The following is a 21,937-nucleotide window of genomic DNA, read 5'->3' as shown; positions in this document are numbered from 1 at the left end:
CACTTCAATTCAATCGGATATTGATTAATTATGAAACATCAATTCTTCTTAAATATCAAGGACATGATAAAAACTCAAATTACATTTTGCAGAAGGAGTAACTGGTTAAATGATTTAGTTTATTAATGGTAGTAACATGTGTTATTGCCTTGTGCATTTCAGCAAGGGTGAGATATAAATATTTGTTTTATAATTCTAATTCAATCATTGTAAATATAATTTAAAAAAACATTCTGAATTATCTTAAAGTACAATAAAACAGGTCTTTCATAAATGTAAGAAAATACTTTTAAATTCATGGGAACAGTAAATTTCAATTTAAAAAAAATCAGAGGCATTTATAAGAAAAATAGATATTAAAATAATCCATATGAATTGCTATCAGGCCGAAAAGGAAAATCGATTCGATATTGATTATTCTTTTCTTTTCTTTTTTTCTTTTTAACCCAGCCCTATCTTCAACAAGTCAAATTGCCATAACTTAAATTGATGGTCATGTGTAATCTTGAGGGGAGGGGGTGGGTGGGGGGAAATGCAGTAGAGGGACGAAGTGGCGAAGGACAGCCATCGTCGGTTCTTTTAGCTGACGCCATGTTGCTAAACTAATCTCCTGAGTAACCTTGCATGTAACCTGCAGTAAATCCCATTACAATACCTCACACCACATTCTGCCAAAGCCTTTTTAACACTGTAGTAAAGGCAGTAGGTGTGAATCCACCACAATGTTTACAATTATGGTAGGAATCATAAAAAATGTTTATTAATTTATTCAAATGTGACCATCACACTAACTCTGGTACGTGCACGTAATTAGTGTTGCTGGCTCTTGTTTTGACAAACATTCTAGTTAAAAGTACTTGGATGACCTCATTTTGCTTTAATGTATAATTCAGTCAAGTCAAAACGGCTGCAAACACTTATGAGATGAACAATTAGAAACACAATTGATGTACCTAATTACCATACATTTATATTCCGACTACAGACCAAAAGATTATCATCATGTGTGACACAAATCCAATTCACCATTTGTCTTTATCCATGTCAATCTATTTTTTTTCTCTACTTTAATGCCATCTAAAGCCATTTGAACGGACAGCCACGTCATACACGTTGAGATTAAAGAATCTTTGAACACCTCATCACCTCAGAAAAATAAAATAAAAGACAACGCGACAAACACACGTTGAGTCAAAGTGACAAACATGGTAAAAAAAAAAAAATAGAACAAAAATAAATGTTTGAAAAACAACATGAACCCACACAGCAAATGAAAGCGCTGGACTCAAATGGCAGCGTGACAGCTTGGTCAAGCGTGTTCTCCTTCAAATACGCAAAGGACGGTGGGATGTGACATTTTAAATTATAGGAGATAATTACAAACTTGGGTATATGTATCACTAATTGTATTAGAGCTGGCATAAAAACAGTACACATTAAGTTGACACTTCATCGCCAAGCTGCAACTTACTTTTGTTAATTAATGTGTAGATCTGTCTGTGTATGCGGTGCACACGTGCAGCAGAAACATGGCAAAAAATACAAATCCATTGCCCCATCATGTCAACGACTTCACCAAACAATGAAGTGGGAAGTTTATGGGAAACAAATGCTATTAGCTAATGCGAATCTGCGCGTCCAACAACAATTTTGCAACTGTTAACCTTTATGTATGCATGTTTGTATGTAGTATAAATGCTTGACCCGACTCACACCCAAATTTCGCGCTCGTTAGTCTCGTTCACTCGAATCTGTTAATTACTGTACTTTCCTGAAAAACGTTTCATAGTCCAACAAATTAAAAATCTACCTTGAATCAAAATATTAAATGGTAAATGGAGTGAACTTAGCACGTTAGCTTTAGCAATAGCGATTTATCTTCATCTTATACGCAAAAAGCCATATTCGCCCATATCAACCCATGGAAAGGTCTTCCTTTTCATTTTAAAATAACGTACTTTTACTTTTCTCTTTGGTCTCATTTTAAATTCATTCGTTTTATTGTAACTATGATCCTGTTCCTAGCTAGCGCAACGCTAGTTTGTCTCTAAGGTTAGGCCCAGTGTACAAATGAGCTAAATATGTTTCATTTGTTGCTATGATTGTACGAGAGGCTAACAGCAAGGTGTTAGGCAGCCAATATTCACATATACACACACACACACACACACACACACACACACACACCCCCACACACACACACACACACACACACACACACACACACGTAAGTAAAAGTAAATCTAGTGCAATATGGACATGTAGGTTATTTCATATCCTGATAATAACATACAGTCATCCATATTGTGTTACCTTTCGCGTTGCTTAACCGTTGTGTCTCCAGCAAGTGTCATATTGCTTGCGTTTCCTTAAAACTACGGGACATGTTTTAGTAACAAATAAAGACAGTAGAATGTCTGTCCAACAGTTTTTCCTCTCCCTTTTCATTGTATTCAACGATGAAGTCAACCAAAATCAACACCGGACTTGCATGACAACGCAATTTTCCGTCTCTTAAATCCTATGCTCGTGCTAGCGGTTTTGCATTTTGCTGCATTTTCGGTGACTGCTGTATGATATACGCGGACAAAAACAGGTTTACATCCGTCGTTCTTAGTCCATGTATTTTTTTTTTTGAAGCTTTGCGCCATAAAGCACGCGACGAAAATGCGGACGCACACGCCGAAGGTGGGCATTCCTTCAGTGGCGGAAGGAATACGGAAGCGCTACTGCATTCGTGAGTTGAACTTTGACACAGACACATACCAATCAAGGCAAAGTGAATTAAATTTCAAAATAAAAAAACAAAAAAACTGCCTATTGTCCCGTACGCTTTTACTAAGTACTGTCTTTTCCTCTTCCTTTCTGTATATATGCTATGTATGTACGTCCTTTATGTTTGCATTTTGCATTCAACGGCATGTACATATTTATTTCAATGGAAACTTAAATTCCACATATCTGAAAATCCACGGTCAGACAAGAAAAACACACCTGACCTTGATGTGACTGAGAATCGGGTATTTACTATGGATATTGTCAACTCAAGCTCCCGTGTGCGTCCCTCTTCAGCCCGGCATGACTTGTGTATCATGCTCATGTGCAAACCTAATTTATACGCCTGCCTGTTGGGGGTTCAATAATGTGATGGATTTTTAAGTGTGCTTCCCTGGTAGTAAGGCTGACAACATCTATCTATACTATAAATGACATTTCTTGCCTTGTTGATCTTCCAGGCACAATTGAATGGCTGCATTATGCCCTTGGCCAGCCTGTCCTGGCCCCGTCAAGGTCACACACCCCCGTCAATCACTGCACTTGCAAGATAGCACTAACCAAGGGATGGCTGGAAAGGGGGCGAAAATGCCCAGTATGCAGGTTCCCTCACCAATATCTGACCCAGTGCTTTTTTTAGTTACTTATTTGATTTTGCAGTCTAGTGTAATACATTCTATCAGCATTTTCCACCTCCATTTCAAAGTTGCTGAAAACAACACTCTGAATGGGAGGATGAGGTATTTCCCTTCTCCTACACGCTATCTCATATACCCCCCCCCCTCCCCCCATCCCCCAAACCCCACCGTACCTCTGCCTGCCGACATGCACACCTCATTTAATTCAAATCGAAAATCTAAGTGAAGGGAAAAGCGCCCAGCTTGAGCATTTTCTCCTGTGTTTCCTTTGTAATAAATCACCAGGCGTTCTCTTTTCATCAGGATAGATATCACTTGTACATGCCCCAACATCCATTCTGGGATTCTGACAACACGCTCCTGTTTTTGTGCTGAATAGGCATTACTTCGCTACTGAATTACGACGGCCTGCACTATCAGCCCATATGCAAAGCAGCCCCGCCATTTGACATGTGGCAGCACGCGGCCCCGAGAAGTTGCCCTGGGCATTGTAAAAGTGTCGACTGGCCTTGGAAAAACTGGCTGCCATATATCACTTCGTAGCTGTAGTTGCTCGAATGCCACTTGCCACTAATGCCCTGCAAGTATCAGTCAGACGTCATATGAACAGCACAGTGGAGCCTCAAAAGCTGAATCCAAAAGTGGACCAAAAGTTGCCGTTCAAAATTTGATAACTACATTAATAATGGCACTGATTCTTTATCCAATTTGTTTATTTAGCCTCATATCAAATTTGTCACAATTGCAACTTTTTAAGATGTGTCTGTCCTCTGATTGGTTGGTTTGAGCAAGCCAAGAAAAACACACGTTCTAGTAATGTGCACACGTTAATACATTAACACATTCACTGCCACTGACGGTTATAGACGTTAAAGTTCCATCTTAACTGTGCTGGCAGCGAATGAGTTAAATATACAGCATCGCTACTTTGTATGATGTATTTTATTTTCATTTATTCAATGTGTTTGTTCTGTTGGTAAAATGACTGCTTTTTATTAGCGCTTTATCGACACACCATATGGTGCCCAAAGCGCTTTACGCGATGCGGGAGCAAATTGGGGTTCAGTGTCTTGCTCAAGGACACTTCGACGTGGTCACCAGTAGAGAGGATCGAACCAACAGCTTCCCGAATGAGTGATGACAACTCTACCGCTGAGCCATGCCGCGCCCAGGAACTACAGTTTCAAATTCCAAACCACTCGGAGGTTGCTGACGTTTGTTTTTGTAAATGGAGGATCATCTAGTCGACCTTTTCAGCCGTTCAGTGTGAATTAGAATCATTTTAGATTTTGACGTGGAACTTCTCAAAAATTAAAGAAACGGAAGCCTCACGCTTGTACCAGATTGTTGTCCACAACTTCACATTGCGCTGCATTCCTTCAAAAAGCTACAAACGCCCGAGCAGTATCTCGTTCAGTCAGACTGAGTCCATCTCAGTCGCAATTCCACACTGCTACACAATACAAAGTGAGAATATACTGCCTCACTTTTCCCTTTTATATTCAGTCAATTATGTGTCAATTCCACACACCAATCTCATTGCTGATCTTTGGTTTCATGGCTACATTTAATGCGTTTCCATTAGAAACAAGATCAAGCTGCAGCTGGGACTCATTTTGGGTCAATGGGAAATGAAATCAGAAAAAGCCCAGGCTGTGAGTGGAAGAGACGCTGGCAAAGTGACTATATTTTGGTGTCATGGCTGCAGGCGCAACTTCAGCCTCGGCGGATCAGACCAGAAAACCCACTGCTGCTTATATCCTGAGATCAGGTGGTTACAGTTTATAGTCTCGCAGATAGTCTGCCTCTTGCATTCCAGTGGTCCTGGCACCTACTGATGCTTTTTAATGTTGGAGATCATTAAAGTGTCACATGTACGCTAATGCTCTTTCCGCTGGAACCATTAAAGTTTAAGTGCATTGTGATGAATATCTAGTCGAGGCATAGAAAAGCTGTCACGTTTCAACATACAGAATAGTGCACGCTCACACACAGTAAATTTACTTGAAATAAAAGACATGAGTAAAAGTCTCAAATGCAGTTTTGGTGTTTTATAAGCTGCGCCTCATAATTAATGCCTTCGCATGTTGTTCTGCTATTGACAAACAGGCAAAAATAACTGGAATAAAACACAAGTGGCGGGGTTTGAATATGATCATTAGTTATGTATCAAGTCGCTGATGATGTCATCTCTATCCGAGTGATTCTTAACCAAGGTTCGATTGAAACCTAGGAGGTCGGTGAGTCAGTCTCAGTGGTCTCGACGGAGGTCATGACAAACAGCGGACTCAAATGATTCATGCAGATACACCCAGCTTGGCCATCGTTGGCTGCAGGTGATCGCGCTAGATTCCTTGGCCTCGGTGGCCTAGTGTGATGCAAGGAATTTGGTGCGCTCAGTCCTCAACTTTTGACAGTTGTGATGGTACATCGTGTGATTTATTTTATTATTTCAATCCCTTCGTACTATGTCGAGCGTAAAAAGAAAGTAGTCGGATGAATATGTGCAATATGAATTCACATATATAAAGGAACGTATGGTGTTCCACAGGGTTCAATTCTGGTGCCTCTGATGTTTTTTTTATTGTATATGTTGCTCCCGAGTTCCATTTTTTAAAAACAGTGGTGTTTTTTTTAAAAAGTGCTCCGTATATATATAGTTGAGTTGAGTGGTGGGAGTCAGCGTCCTAACTGCATGATTTGCAATGCTAAGTTGATCAATTCTAGTCCAGCACAACTAGCTCAACTAGCTACTTATCTAGCAAAACTAAAGGAACACTTCCTTAAACTGCATTGAGTTGGGGAATAATAAAAATATATATATCTCAACCACCCCAAACAAATACTGCAAGTCCGTTACGATATGTGCCAACAGGTTAAAACATAAAATTCAGCATTTTTCTGCACAATGACACAATAACTGTGCTGTAATGTGCCCATGTTGCTAGACCTTACATATGTCTGGTCTTATCACCGACACTTAACTTGGAGGAAGAGGGGGAAAGAGCCTTAAGCGTCTCTTTACAAGGACAGGTTACTTGCTCCTGCAACCCGGAGAAACCCTCAGGGACTCAAACAGTCATCTCGTTCTTGGGTTTTACTCTCAGCAGAGCGATTCATTACCCTGACATTCCAATCCCAGCAGCATACTTTTCTCCCTTCTGTGCTGTCTGTCTAAAAGCTGATCATTTATTAATACAACTTGAACTGAAACCTTTTTCTGTCTTCACCACTGCAATGCTGCATATCACATTATCCAATGCTATATCATGGCCAGCACAAAAATTCTACTAATATCCACACCAACACACAATGATCCATAAACTAAAAAAACAGTGTCAGGCATATTAACACTCTCCAGATTGTTCCATCTTTTTTTTTTTTATGCAATTTGCAGAAAGCTCTGTTAAATTCTTCTTTTTCAATCGTCAATAAAGCAACAGTAAAGGACATATACATCACATGTACAGTATGTGTGCGTGTGCTAAGGTAATTTGTATTATGAATGAAGGCAGACATTTCAATAATTAATCATAAATCAAATTAATCATGCTAGAGTTGATTACTAATCCACTGAGTTGACCAAACATTTCGTCACCTCAGAGTATAATTATCTCAACTGTTGGGTAGCAGTACCTTCATCAGTTGAGAAGCCTTAATCCAGGGGTGGGCAAACTCGGTCCTGGAGGTTTCCCTCTTCCAACACAAGCTGATATCCAATCAACAGGATGGTTATCCGACTTATGCAGAGCTTGCATGATCATGTATCAGATGTGTTGGAGAAGGGAAACATGCAAAACCTGCAGGACCCTGGCCCTCTGGGACCGAGTTTGCTTACCCCTGCGCTCAATCTCACTGCACAGTTTTCTTGCTCTTGCAAATCACTTTTTTTTTTACAGTCATATTAATGTCGTGTACATTGACCCAAGCAGATGCTTTTCACTGTGAAGAATTTGGTAGCACGCAATGAAGTTTGAAGTGATGGCATTAGAAGTGTAAGCGGAAGAGGCAAAGAAACTACATATATGATAGAAAAGTCACTTTTTGCTTACGCTGCCACCATCTTGGATGCTGGTTTGCACCTGCCTTTCAGATGTGCCTTATGTAGCAATTTGCCCCAAAATATCTTTACATGAGCCTTTTTATTTGATCATTTTATGACGCAAGCATCTTCTAATTAGCAGATTACCACCATAGCTGTTGACAATTTGTACTCCTGGAAGCCTCTGGCCAATAGTTTTCAGACTGGATTCAGGTTCGAATTTCCTGCCCTCTGTCTGCAGATGTGATGTTGTGAGAAGGGAGTGTGCAGTTTTATTTTTCGATTTGAAATTCAGTTTTCTGCATTGGGCAGCTTTAAAGATAGAAAATCAGCCTGCAAAATTTCTCTCCGGTTTGATGAATCATAACGCATGTGTGAAATCAATCAATTTGCATATTCTGTTGCAATTTTAAGGTAGTTTGGTGGACTAAATCCTGGATGTGCCCAGTTAGTAGTAAATCAGCTTCCAATGCAATTTGCATGAGCAGTCAAGTTTGTTTAACTGCACTAATAGTTACGTTTGGTGTGTCCAACATTTTAACAAATTATTCCAAGCCTAAACATGACACCATCACATACAACCCGTTATTTAAAAATGCATATCCTCATCTAGGACAAACGCCTCCCAGAGTCTTTTCTCAGACTGCCTCCTGGACATGTGTCGACTAGATTTAGCGGAGCCTGCTGATCATGAGCAGCATGATCAGCAGTTGTGTTTGCGCCACAAAAAGAACCCCGCCTGCAAATTTAAATACTATCTAAGACTGTTGAAAGTTGTCAGCTAATATATTTTACACAGATCTGGTTCTATATGATCATGTTTTATGACTGAGCCGAGTGGGGACACACTGGCATGTGCAAGGCATTGGGAAAATATTTCATGGTTTGTAAATGAGGGGATACTGAGATCATAAAAGCTACTCCAGTGAAGATGACAGCCTCGCCTGAAATATGTCCATCAGAAGGACGAATTTGAGGATTACGCAGTCTGTATAAAAGACAAAAGATGACCTTATCATGAGGTTGGAAGATAATGTGCGCCAAAAATTGTTTCTCTCTTATTATTAATGTAAATTTCCCAAACACTTGTTTGTCTTTGAATGAATGCTCTAATCGGGTTCTTGAATTGAAATTAATGTCACAGGATACTGCAAATCCCATGCCACATTGAATGCATCAGTTGGAATAATGTACCTCGACAACGACAAAGGAGGGAAATGAGGGTCTGATGTATTCACTCAAGTAACTGTTAATTAACTGTTCATTTCTTTATTGCTTTTGTATCATATCCCATTCAAGTGTGTGCAACTATTGCCACCATTGACTATAAGCCACATTCATATGTTACATATATATGCAAGACTGCGCACCCAAAATGGTCTAAATGACAAAAGGCTTAATGAACATAAAAAAAAAAATAGTTAAGTGATATTGTATGAAACTAAGCCAGATCATACATTGTATTACTTAACATAACACATTCACATATATTTGATGGGTCACCACTTTCATAAATATCCACTTAACAAAGGTGGGCACTTCAGTCAATCATCGATTTCTGTCAATGACGATGCCCACTTTTCGTCGAGTGCTTACGCATTTTCGGCGAATGCTTTATGACGCGAAGCCTCGAAAAATACACGGAATGAGAAGGACTGTCTGTACTCACCTCGATCGACGGATGTACACCTGCTTCAGTCGGTGCCGAGTCTGTGTATTTCTTCGTGGCTTTGTGCAAAGGTAGGCATCGTCATTGATGGAAATTGACGATTGACGGAAGTGCTCGCCTCTACTTAATCCTACAGTCACAATGTCCAGGTCATTAACACCATGTAATCAGATACATGGCTGGCATGATTCCCTGGACACTAGAAGAGATGCGAGCCACTGATATCAAGACAAGAAAGCTCCTTACAATGCTCCACCCAAAATTCAGCATCCTGAAGCTCTACAGAAAAAGCAAAGAAGGGTTCCGTGGACTTGTGAGCGTCATAGGCACTATAAAGAATGAAACAACATCAAGAAGATGCCCCGACGGATGACCTGCTTAGCGAATGCCTCAGGCAGCAGAAGCCCAGTAGGAAGAAGGAGCCAGATGGACAGTCATAGAGAGACAAATTGAAGAAATGGCTGACATTGAAAAAACTGACTAGTGCCGAGAAAAGGCTGAAGTGAAAGAGAACATGGAGGCACTACTATAATCATGGCAGTGAAGCATATCACAGCAGGGTGTAAAATACATGGAACGGCATAACCAAGTAGCAAGAATAGTGTACCGGAACATCCAAATATGGACTCAAGGTCCCAAAATCAAGATAGCAGAGACCATCAAATGCGGTTGAAAACAACCCGGCCAAGATCCTGTGGGATCATAAAAGTTGTGTTCCTAAATCCTACATGGCTATATTAGACATTTTGAATTGATTTATTTTTATTTAATGGAAAAAGCGCATTCGAAAATAAAGACAAAGTACTATTTATCTTCTTTTTATTTTTAATTTTTTTGGGCTGATCCGAAAAAATGATCCGATCCGTGACTCAAATCCGTGATGCGATCCGAACGGTGACTTTTGTGAATTTAAAGTCTTGGGCTTTACCTCCATTGACAGGTAGTGCAGATGGTGTAACGCGATATTGGTGCATTTGATCGAGGCGCAGGCAGACAGATTGAAAACAAACGTTGGAAATGAGAGATGAGCTCTACATTTTTTGTTTCCAATATTTATACGTCGACCGGAATTCTTCCTATATTTGTAAATATGTGCAGTACACACTGAAATTCTATCAATGTAAACAAATGTTTGAACCTTACTAATCAGATCTGCAAAAGTGTTCCCAAAACAATGAGCCTGATTCGGCTCATTTGCGCTGACGAACGTGCCTGCTCTAGCCTCCCAATCAAGCTGCAGCATCCAGTGGTTTAAAGCAGGTCAATGCTGACTTACTTGTACTTGTAATATTGTGTTCAGATGAAAGGCCTCACACGATTGCTAGCTTACATTTTGGATTACTTTGCGTTGCATATCAAAGAGCAAGTGATCGCACTGAAAACATTCAGCCAGAAGCGCGGATAGCATAACAATGTACCTCTACGGAGATCACATCACATCACTTACAATGACCGAAATGCCCATCAGTGCTTCCTACCCACTAATGTCTCAGAGATGTTGGGAAGCCAAGAGCATTTATGTCCGCATCTTATATCACATGACATTTTCCGGAAGCTAACAGTTCAGTTCCATTGAGCACTTCAACTACATCTTACAGTAGACACCATAACCAAAAAAAGAAAGAAAAAAAAAAACAGGCACATTTTGCACATGACCATCATCATCTAATCTTGCAAACATTTAATAATATGGCTGAAAATCATCACGCTACACTTGAAAGCATCATTTGTTGAATGTCAATTCTGTCATTTCTCACTTCCTTTAACATAAATACTTTCTCAATTAATTTGTTTGGAAGCAATTAGAATAAGATGTGCACAGAGACTTGTGATCTAAGCAACAGAAGGATTCAATAAACTTGTTTAGCAGCGAGACATTAAAATTAAATTAATGCGGCAGAACATGCATGATCATAAAATTTGAAAGCACTATGAGCTTTATCTTGACGCTATGTTCCCAGTTACTGTACATTCATTCCTGGCCAGGCAACGCTGTTGTAAATTTAAGTGGCGAACCACAGACTATTGCGTTCCTTACACTCATTTAATTAACATCACACTTCATTAACATGTTCTTTGAATGAAAACTCTGCTTTGCACCACTGTTTGATTTTTAAAAGCGCTAAATGCAAAACAGACTTTTGCTACTAGAAGGAACACCGAAGTTGTATTGCTATTGGACATTGACTATATACAGTACTGTACTACTCTAACACTCTAAAAAAAAAGAAACATTTTGAGTTATTTAACCCAAAAAGTTGGATCAAATTATTTTAAAAACCCACAAAGCAACCCATGTTTTTGTGTTGTTTTTGTTGGTTATTCATTTAACCCAAATTGTTGGGGTTAATTAAATAACCAAATTGAATTGGGTCAAAAATGAATGGAATTTTTTAGTTACTTAAATCAAAAAGTTGGGTCAAATTAAATTAATAATCCTCAAATCATCCCAATTATTTTTTGGTTGTTTTGTGGGTTATTCGTTTGACCCAACTTTTCGTGTTAATTGAGTAGCCTAATTTAATTGTGTAGAAAATAAATTGGCCACACTTTTTAGAAGTCATGTAATCCAAAACGTTGGGTAAAATTAAATGAATAACTCACAAAGCAACCCCATGTTTTATTTCGTTTTTTTTTTTTTTTATTCATTTGTCGGTCCCTTTTTGACCCAATTTGGGTTCAGTTTGACCCAACTGTTTTTAGAGTGGTGTACATAGAGCTAATTTTCCCCAACTTTTTTTTTCTTGGGTAGAAAATTCCCTATTTCCACTTATGTATCTTTTTGGATTAATTATACAAAGACATTTTTTTTATATGTATACAAAAGAAAATATAAGGTACACCTATAGAATACTACAATAAAGTTGCTCATCATCAGAATTTCATTCTGACAGCAGTGACATAACCTGAATTTGTACATGAATTTAATTGTGAGGACATATACATTGTATTGTTTTATAATAGCTTATTGTGTGGGTAACAGCTCATCTCCGTGTTTGCCCCACTTTTCTCGGGCAGTCATCTTCGATATGTGAACAGATGCATGATCATGGCATAGTTGTAATTACTTCAAAGCTATGTTTTGCCACAGGCAAGCTCTTGGACGGATTCTCAGAGGAGTGACTCATAGATTATTACGCTGCACGGAAACTTTGACTTGGAAATCCACTTGATCGAAAAGAGCTCGAACCCCCGTTGTGGACAGTCAAACGCCTACCTCCAAAATCAGGCCTTAAACGGATGTCATATCCCTTCAGCAACTTGTCCACGGTAGACTTGGCCACAGACATTCCGATGCTTCCAGTGGAGCTGTGGGCAGAAAACATACATGAAAATTATGTATTTACAGAGGGCTTCTAGGCATTTATTTTGTGACTTTACACCTCTGTGACTCTTGAATGGAGAAAATTACTCTCACTGACTGGTTTTAAAGACAAATTATTAGGGATGAGCGAGTACTGATATTGGGTCAATATCTGGTCTTATTTCAAAGTATCGTTACTTGCGACGGCAGCCGACCTCTTGTGGCTGATTTGCAATCAGGAAATAAACACATACATGTCCGACAGGTGCCCATTTAGATTTACAACCACATATTTTGATTGAGACCTTTTCTGGTCACTGGATTCTTAGTTTCATTTTTGTGTATTTACTTATTAAAATTGATTGTATTATGTATTCTATAAAACATATATGTATATATATTTTACAGAAAGGAGCATTGTCAGTGACTGGAATTGATGATTGATGGAAGTGCCCACCTTTTGGCGTATGCGTGCTGTAGCGAATGCTTGATAATGCGAAGCCTTGAAAAAATGCACCGAATGAAGCAGGATTACTTCTGTCGATCGCGGTGAGTACACACGGTCCTTTTCAGTCCGTGTATTTTTGTGAAACTTCGTATTACCAGGCATTCGCTGAAAGTGCTGAAGCACACGCAACAAGGTGGGCACTTCCATCAATAATCAATTCAAGTCAATGACATGCCCACCTCTGATATTTTATAAACACATTTTAAAAAAGAAAATAGCCATTAATTTCATAGCAATTAAGACCATTTTTATGTATATAGAAATTTTCGTCTACTATTTATCCAAAAGTTTGTGAGGTCAAAGGTCACTGAGGGCCTGGTTCACAAACTCTGTTCTAGAGGTACATGATAGGGTTGAAGTCGGGGTACAGTATTTCCACTTCTTACACAAGCGCATCTTTCAGAATTTTGTTATGTGCAGTGGGGCAAGAGTCATGCTAGAAGAGTAAGAAAATTATTGTGATAAATATCTTCATAAAATAAATAAGAATAGGGTTGACTCTTTAAATGGCAACTTACAATAGAAGGAAATAGGAAGGATAAAATTATTGTGAAGAAATGTACAACAACAAAGCATCAGGGAGAATAGAGAGTTCTGTATCTGCCTCAAGGAGTGGTTGGAGGGAAGAGTGAGGGTTGAATCTGCACTCTACCATATCATAACAGGCACACTATTATGTATATTTATGTCATGGGTTCAAGCAATGAATATGCAGCTGTCTAGGATTTCATGGAAGCGGGTCATCCAAAATAGTAAATGTTCCAGTCATGAGGGTGTATTTGCATAATCTCATGCAGGGTTACAAAATTCGCTTCACGCGATGCTGTCGAGACACAGGTTTGTTTGGCCGGAGCATGTAGACAGACTGTCCCCGGGAGCATCATTTAGTCAGCACTCGTCTGACTGACATCTTTAACACTCCCCGTTACGTTTTTTTCTCAGGAATAACAATATTGCTCCGGAACTTCCGGGCATGTTTAATCACACTAAAGCAGCAGAATCCAATATGTGGCGCGAGGGCCATTTGTGGTCCAACAACCATTTTAAGCGGTCCGCAAAATATACCAAAAATGAGATTTTCTACTAAAAAAAAATTTATATACTGTAGAGCTTTTCCAATTAAACAAGTAACAACAGTTCTCTTCATATCACTGTGGTAAGTAAAGATAACTATTTGTTTATGTTTTGTATCCACTTTCTGCAAAAATTGTGAACGTATCACTTAATTGATTTCCAAGCTGTTTGTTTCTGAATGTATAGAGATGGGATTTGGCTGCCGTTCAGTGCAGGGGCAGATATTTTATTTTTTAGTGGGTCACAGGGTCTCTGACTACTCCAAAATCTTGTAAAATCCTACACAATTTGCCTTAGAAAGCTGTTGGGGCCACAGGTTGTCAAAAAACATTGCAATATAAACAATATTGACTGATTTAGGTGCGCTTGATAAATTAAAGTCAAGCAAACCCTTGAATCCTTCAATTTTTCTGAATGTGGCCCCTATTAGAAAACATTTATTAACTGCTTTTCTAAAGAGTAAATAATAAAACAATTAAAAAAAATAAATAATAATAATTAACTAAGCTTGTTGATTTTGAGTTCAGCAGATGTTTCACGCCAAAAAAGACCTTATTTTACCATGAAATTTCAATCTGACGCGCAACACAATAGGAGGGTTAACATTGTTGCCATGACCTGCAGCACCTAAAAGGCAACTCCAAAGGGTATGGAATGTGATTTTGCTATAAGGGGATGAGATGGGGGGGGGGGGGGGGGGGAACAAATACCTCCCCTAGTCCAAAAGCCTATACCTGGCGGCTTAGTGAGGAGTTACGCTGCTCAATTAGCTCATATAGAAAGTGCAGCTGTTCACACAGAACTTGTAGGTTGGACACCCGAGGGCATCATGACATGAGGGAGTTGAATGACACCTGACAAGATTGCCCAACTGTCTTTTTTTATTTTATTTTATTCAAAATTTGGGGTGCATATATACTCTAGTAGAAACGTCAGGTGATGTGGGTGAATGCAGACAAGGAAAAAGAGCAGGCCACAAGGGATGCACACTACATCACTGCCTTTAACGACAAAATTATTTGTCGAGGGGATTCTGCCTGCTGTGATTATGCTCTTCCATGTGACTCAATGGAAACACTTTAAGGCAAAGAGAGAGGATGTTTAATTGAAATCCAAAACAGTGGCCTCTTACTGAAGTGGAGGATGACCAATGGGGGGTTATTCACCTATTTGTGATTGGTTCATATATCATAGCAAATCATAATATGGAAATAAAGATGCAGCAATGTTTACTGGGGACTTTGAAGTTAGATATTAAACTGATTTTCTTACTCACGCCAATCAAATAATCAGACTGATCCAATCAACTAATCAGCACCTCCTGCAGCCTCTTGCTGAGGTCTCCCTCTTTAGGTGGCAGCCATAATGCACGCAATTATGAATATTGCATTTGGGTATCGAGGAGGTGGACACATGGCGCGCGCGCGCGCCACAGCGGCGTCTAATAGAGCGCATGGAACCGAAGGCCTGGGCACCCCTTTAATGCGATGTGTCACATCTCAGCCTCTTATTGACCGATAATCACATCAATTGGTGTGAAAGGTTTTTACCCGGGCGACGTTTTCTTACCTTTGAATAAAGCATGCGAAGGACAAAGCCGCCAGAGCAGAGAAAATTCCACATAATTTATCTTCTTGACGACCCAACATCTCCACAAATCCTTATTTCTAGTATCTATAATCCAACCCGTCCAGTGGTCCCTCCGGCAAATGCACAAACTAAAAACGGGCAATGGGAGTAGAATGTCGAGTAAACTAGCCTACATCTACGCATGCGACGTCTTCAAGCAGGCTTCTCGGTGTCAAAAATATTAATAATTGGCCCCCGCTATGGAAATCCGTGCAGGTCACAGAGCCCCTCGACCAACACCAACAGATCGGACATCTTGCTGGGAAAAACAAGCGCACGCACTAAATGGAAAAAAATGTCAAAACGCGATGGCAACGATGTCGACAATCAAAACAGAAAGTAGTCTCAAATCGGTGGATGAAATTTCCCGGTCCAAGTGTGCACAAGAGGCATGGTTGCAGCTGCAGCGGCGTGCTACGGGAACCAGACGTGCTGTGGTAAAACCTTGATTTCTTTCAGCTGGGAGCGGTGGACTCCCAAAAAGAAAAAAAGAAATCTTCATTCGCTGCTTTCTCGTCTTGTCGCTGCTGCAGATGATGATGGAGATCAGCGCAAAGTCACTGAGGGGAAAATGCACATTGGGAAGGGGTGGGTGGGGGGGGGGGGTGCAAGAGGTAATATCTGATGCAGACGTCAGAGCTCTGCTCTCATGGAAAAAAAGAAATGCCCCTAATATGACAACGCGTGTATTAGAGTTTCCCCTCAGAGATGCGAAGCTATTCGAAAAGTCCCACTTGTCTCCCTCCCGTGCAGGTCCAGCCTGAAATGGCGTTTGGACACCGGTTCACTCATGCACTTGTCCCCTCCTCGAACCGCTAGACAACTGACAGAGATACAAGCAACCAAAGACATAAGGAGCGCCAATGTATATATTTTTTCTTCACCTCTCATCAATTTTAAAAGTTCTGAAATGAAAACAAATATCCGGTTGGAGGGGAGGAAGAAAAGAGGAGGCGGACATCTAAGGTGAATTCCTTAGCGACAGTCCGCTCATGCGCTCATCTGTGAAACATATAGCGTGCATGGCGCGCGTGTCTGTGTGTGTGTTTGTTCAACCACGTTACTTCCACTTTTGTCATATAAAATGAAATCCCGCCCAAAACACCCCCTCAGCCCCTCCAACACGATGCGCTTTTTACGCGTGGCGCCCACAACAAACACCAGTTTGGATGATTTATTTACATTTCGAGACACGGCCACAGGTGTAAACACCAAAAACCTTTTGTGGAAACAGCTAACAAGCAAAGCGCACATCACCATTCAAGTAGCATACAAGCTTGTGTTTTTATACAGAGGAGGAGGTTTTCTTCTGGGATCGCTTTGCTGTCCAGTTGCTAAGCAACCCCATCCGGCACTGATGCAGTTGTGGTGATTCGAAGGCTATGCGCAAAGGCTCATTTAAATGAATAGACCCGCTACTGTCACCACTGTGGTGTCAGTGGGACAAAAGCAGACAGCTACTGATGTACTGTGTTGCCATTTTGTTGGGGGGGGGGGGCACCGGGGCTTCACAATAAGAAGTGCCCGGGACCTCTGGCTCATCCTACTTGTGCTTCATCAGCGTACTCTTCCTCATCACGTTTTATGTTTTCAAATAGATGTCATCCGTTTCCGGAACGAGTATCCATATGCAATCCGCTACAATTTTCATCAACTGTGACATATCAGCAAAAAAGAAAAAGGGAGAACACTGAAACATAAAGCGTAACGTAACTTGCCAAAAGCTTTGCGCGTTCTCCCCTACTTGTGTGGCTTTGTGCTTCTCAAGAGTTTGAGAAGTTGTAATTTCCGATATAGACCAAGTTTGTAAAAGCACAGGGTTGAGGACACTATTGCTGCTTTGATGCATTAAAGGTATTACGTTGTTGTGATTCAAATTTGGGTAAAAGCCTGCAGTTTCGTATAATGTCACCCAAGGGAGGAGCAGTTTATGGAAGTTACTCTACATCAATACCCAGTTCGAATTACTGCACTGCATCACACTGAGAGGTGCTCCGAATTTTTTAGCCCTTTCGTGTTAAACAAGTAAAATAACGGTGCTTATAGAAAGCGTGGTCATGTATATGTGCAACAAAATCCACATGTTTTTTTTTTAGTAGACAGTAAAAGGACACATTATTGCAAAGGTTGAAACTCTTTCTTTGTCCATTCATGTACAACTAGTTGTGGTCATTAACTCGTTCACTGCCATTGACGGCTATAAACGTCAAAAATTCATTTGAACTATTTCTATTAGTTTAACATTTGTTGTCCACTTTTGTTAACAAGAGTATGAATACCGAGAGTTTTTTGGGGGGTAAATTTAGAACAGATATGAAAATTTGTGATTAATCGTGAGTTAACGAGTGAAGTCATGTGATTAATTACAATTAAAATATTTATTCGCCTATCGCCCCTAATTTTTAATAATCTTTTTTTTTTTAATTAACTTATGGCAGTGAATGAGTTCAAACTCTAGTTTTCATCCACAAACCCAAAACAGAGTAAAACTAAAATGTACTTTCTTATTCAATGCATTTACTTTATTCTCATGACTGACAAATGATGACGTGTTAACAAAGTAGAGCTGGTTGGACATTAATGGCAAAGACTGCATATCCAAATACTTCCAAATGACAACAAAAGTATTACCGTATTTTCCGAATTATAAATCGCTCAGGAATAGAAATCGCACGAGTCAAAAAATGCATTATGAAGAAGAAAAATCATATCAAGTCACTCCGCAGTATAAGTTTTAGCAAAACCCAGACCCAAAAATGGTACCAATCAGACTCATACCCCAAATTATTGTTCCGTAATTGTGGGTGCGTTTGGAAATCAGAGCATGCACAGTTTCACTCCAACCATTTGGAAACTCAGAGCATTGTTCAAATATGCCGTTCAGTTATTCAGAGTGCCCGTAAGAAAAAAAAAAAAGTGCCAGAGCTCAGTGAGCCGGGCTGTACTGATGGAAACAGTTCAAGCACGAGCTGCTGATAGGTTTCTAACATGGGCTGCATTCAGAAAATAATGGAACGGGAGTGCCCTCTGCCTCTCCCAACACACACACTTTCAGAGTGGTGTTGGGAAATCAGAGTGAATTTCCGAACCCACCCCCGCGTTGACGGCAGCAAAGGTATACGGTTTGATCCGAAACGCCCGCTTCTACCTATGGAATCATTTTTTCTTTTTAGTTTAAAATGGCTTCGTTTAACTATAATCCCGTGTAGCATTGTGGCCAGCGGTAGAATCTTCTTCTTTTTCTTCTACTTTCTTTTGGTGCATTACTGCCCCCTTTAGGAAGTGAGCACCTGCACCAATGGTATTTGTTAAAAATAAATTCAACATAGGGAACGGGGATTTCAGGTGTCAGTCTAAGCTTTAATAAACTAACACTGACTGACACTATCATGGCACTTCCATTTATAAGTCATGATTTATAATTAGCATTTATAAGATGGGGATTCAAACTCATGCATGTGCCATACTCCGACTTTGCTTGATTCACATGTTGCGTACCACATGTGAGTTACTGGGTCGACCTTGTTCCGCTGATAAAAATAGTATCACATGGTTAATGCATTGGTGCCTTGCAGCCATTCACTTTCCTTTTGCTATTCACGTCCGTCAGTCAACCTAGTTGTCTCTAGGAAACATAATATGTTTAATTGACTAGTTGATGGGACTGTGCATTTGCCATGTTGGCATGGAAACAACTTACACACTGCAAGGACACATTATATATATATATATATATATATATATATATATGGTTTTGTCAATGAGAGCTTAAGCTGCAGCTGAATTCTATTTTTATTTGCATTTTATTTAATTTTTTTATTTGCTTTTAACAATGCCACATTCTTCTTTGTTTCTTCTACTGTGGACATATCGGTCAAAGTCAGTGCAGCCTTCAGACTAAGCACTTGTCGGGGAAAAAAAATTGAAGGTTCAACCACAATGTATATCGCGCCAGTCATTGGCATGATGATGAGATCAGAGGCTTTTGAAGCGCCACCTCCAAACAGGCTCCCAGCAATTGTTGCTATGCTACCAAAAAGGAAGCCCACTCAGAGTGCTGCTGAGGTTTTGCTTGTTAAAAGAACTGCAATGCAATGTCGCAAATAGCTGGGAGAAGTTCATACGGGTTTCTCTCAAACCCCACAACAGACTGGCCGGAAAAGTTTCTCTGATGTTGCTGAATATCATCATATCGCATCATCATGCAATCACATAAACAGCCGGGAATGACGCATCATATATATCCTACCTACTATTGATCAAAAAATGTCTACTACATATACTCCAGGATGTCTGATGGAAATCCTATTTATTATTTATAACCCGAGAGTGGCATGAATTACATCCATCTGTGACTATTAAATAGAATCATAAAAATGACAGATGCAGCGCTTCAACATTTACTACATAGTTTTCATGCTCGATTGTTCAACTCTGGAGTCTGATTGCTCACAATGCCCAGTACCACTGTTCCAACGTAATTGCAAATTAATGAGTATGTCCTGATTGACCATGAAGTGTTGGCCCTTGACGGAAATCAGCCAAATTTAGGCCATTTCTTCTTCTTCTAAAGAATCAATAATGATGGCATGAGCAGCTTGTGTTCAGGGGGCTCTGGATCACACTAATCAGCCAAAGTAAAGGTTAGATGCGATTCTCACTATTTCTTTGCTGTTACAGTGGAACCAGGAAGTTAGACATCCTCGAGGTCCTACCATTTGGATTTTTTACCCCATTTCTTTCCTGGAAAAATGTTCGTCTGAAGTCACTTCAGCATCGAAAGGACTTTTTTTTTTTGGGGGGGGGGGGGGGGGTGATGTCACCACACAAAGGCATCGTTGATGGCGAAGAAGAATTCCAAGAAGAAGATTACAACATATGTGGTTGACAGTCTAGCTCAGGGATGGGCCACAGTTTTTCATTAGTGGTACTCAGGGGCCACATAAGACCACACGCTTCCTAATGACAAAAAATGCTTAATACGTGCGCTTAAGATATTACATTTTTCATAATACATTTCTTATTCAAGGATGGCACAAATGTACAAAAGCACAGAATTATTTACTATTTGTTTACTATTATTTACTAGTTCCTTTTTTTCGTGCATATCATTCCAAATAAAAAAGTGTGTCTGCCATCTAGTGGTCAGTGGTGATATTACAATTTAAAACTACAGTCAATACATGGATACAATACAGGATTTTTTCCCCCACATTTGCTCACCGTTTTGCATGGAAAAAACATTTACCGAATGCCAGTGTTTGGATTTGTAAAAAAAAAAAAAGAAGAAAAAAAAAAGAAGAAGAAGAAAACAGATTTTTTTTAAATTCTTTATGTTGTTTAAACATTTTTTGGGGGGAAATCTATATTTAGTTTTTTCGTTTCTTTCTCTTTTTCTGAGGGGGAGATATTAAATTCTAAAAACAGTTGGATCATAAATAACCCAACTGAGTAAAAAAATGCACCGATCCTCTACTTGCGTCAAATTGACCCAACTTTGAATCAAAGTTGCGTCAAATTGACCCATAACCCATATATTTGACCCAACTGTTTTTAGATTGAAGGGGCCACTCAGAGGCCCACTTTGACCTGCTGCCCATACTTGACCTAGCTGCTACAATATGGGCTATAATAATTTCGTAATAATGATAAAAGATGAATGTACACAGCAAAGTGAGCTGTGTTTATTTTTAATGTGAGGGGTTGATCTTGTTGCTGTGAGTGAAATTGTGTTGCTCTGTACTTTGCATTGACAATAAAGATATTCCATTCCATTCCAATAACCATGTGGTTATGACATCGCTCACTATAGGCCACACCCACTTCAAGCTAAAGTATGGCGCAACACCAGATACTAACTCGCTACTGATGATGGACAAACACTAATATGAATCTGCAATCTGAATCTGTCTTGAACGTTTCTCATTCTTTCTATTCCACCCCGTGGATTGGTCATCCTGCGTTGACACTGGTAAATGGGTAACTTGCGTAACATGTCATGTTATTTGCAATGAAAGAGGATTTTTTTGTTTTGTTTTGTGTTTCTGCTGTCCTTGAAATGAAAATGTCAAAGCCTGACAACACGGCTTGGCACAGAAACAAAGAATACCAGCGCCAAAGCAAACATGAATTCCCTTCTACTTCCAGGAATATAATATGTAGTCTTTCATAAATAATATCATAGCATCCCCTCCTTATTTGCGATCTGGATTCAATGTGGGATTTCGGCACAGAACTCCTGTGAGAAAGGGTTAATGAATTCCTCACACAGATAGATATTGCCATGGAAACAGCCGCG

General features: G+C 39.7%; 1 protein-coding gene across 2 annotated transcripts in view; it reads right to left on the bottom strand.

The window, feature by feature from the left end:
- Window positions 1-16,604, bottom strand: part of gabrb4 (gamma-aminobutyric acid type A receptor subunit beta4) — a 47,263-nt gene extending 30,659 nt beyond the window's left edge. The window contains exons 1-2 of one of the 2 annotated variants that reach the window (XM_086098372.1): window positions 15,580-16,604; window positions 12,342-12,433 (exon numbers count right to left, since the gene is read on the bottom strand). In XM_086098372.1, coding sequence (XP_085954498.1) covers window positions 12,342-12,433; window positions 15,580-15,659 — 172 coding nt within the window. In that variant the 5' untranslated portion in view covers window positions 15,660-16,604. The remainder of the gene's footprint in view (window positions 1-12,341; window positions 12,434-15,579) is intronic. The other variant, XM_086098373.1, reaches the window with a different exon arrangement.
- Window positions 16,605-21,937: the final 5,333 nt, after the last annotated feature.

Source organism: Leptonotus elevatus, chromosome 16 (assembly GCF_054856555.1).
Source record: "Leptonotus elevatus isolate MCC_2025b chromosome 16, RoL_Lele_1.0, whole genome shotgun sequence".
In the NCBI taxonomy this organism is placed as follows: Eukaryota; Metazoa; Chordata; class Actinopteri; order Syngnathiformes; family Syngnathidae; genus Leptonotus; species Leptonotus elevatus.
The sequence above is the reverse complement of the archived record's forward strand: the minus strand, read 5'-3'. Positions and strand labels throughout refer to the sequence as shown.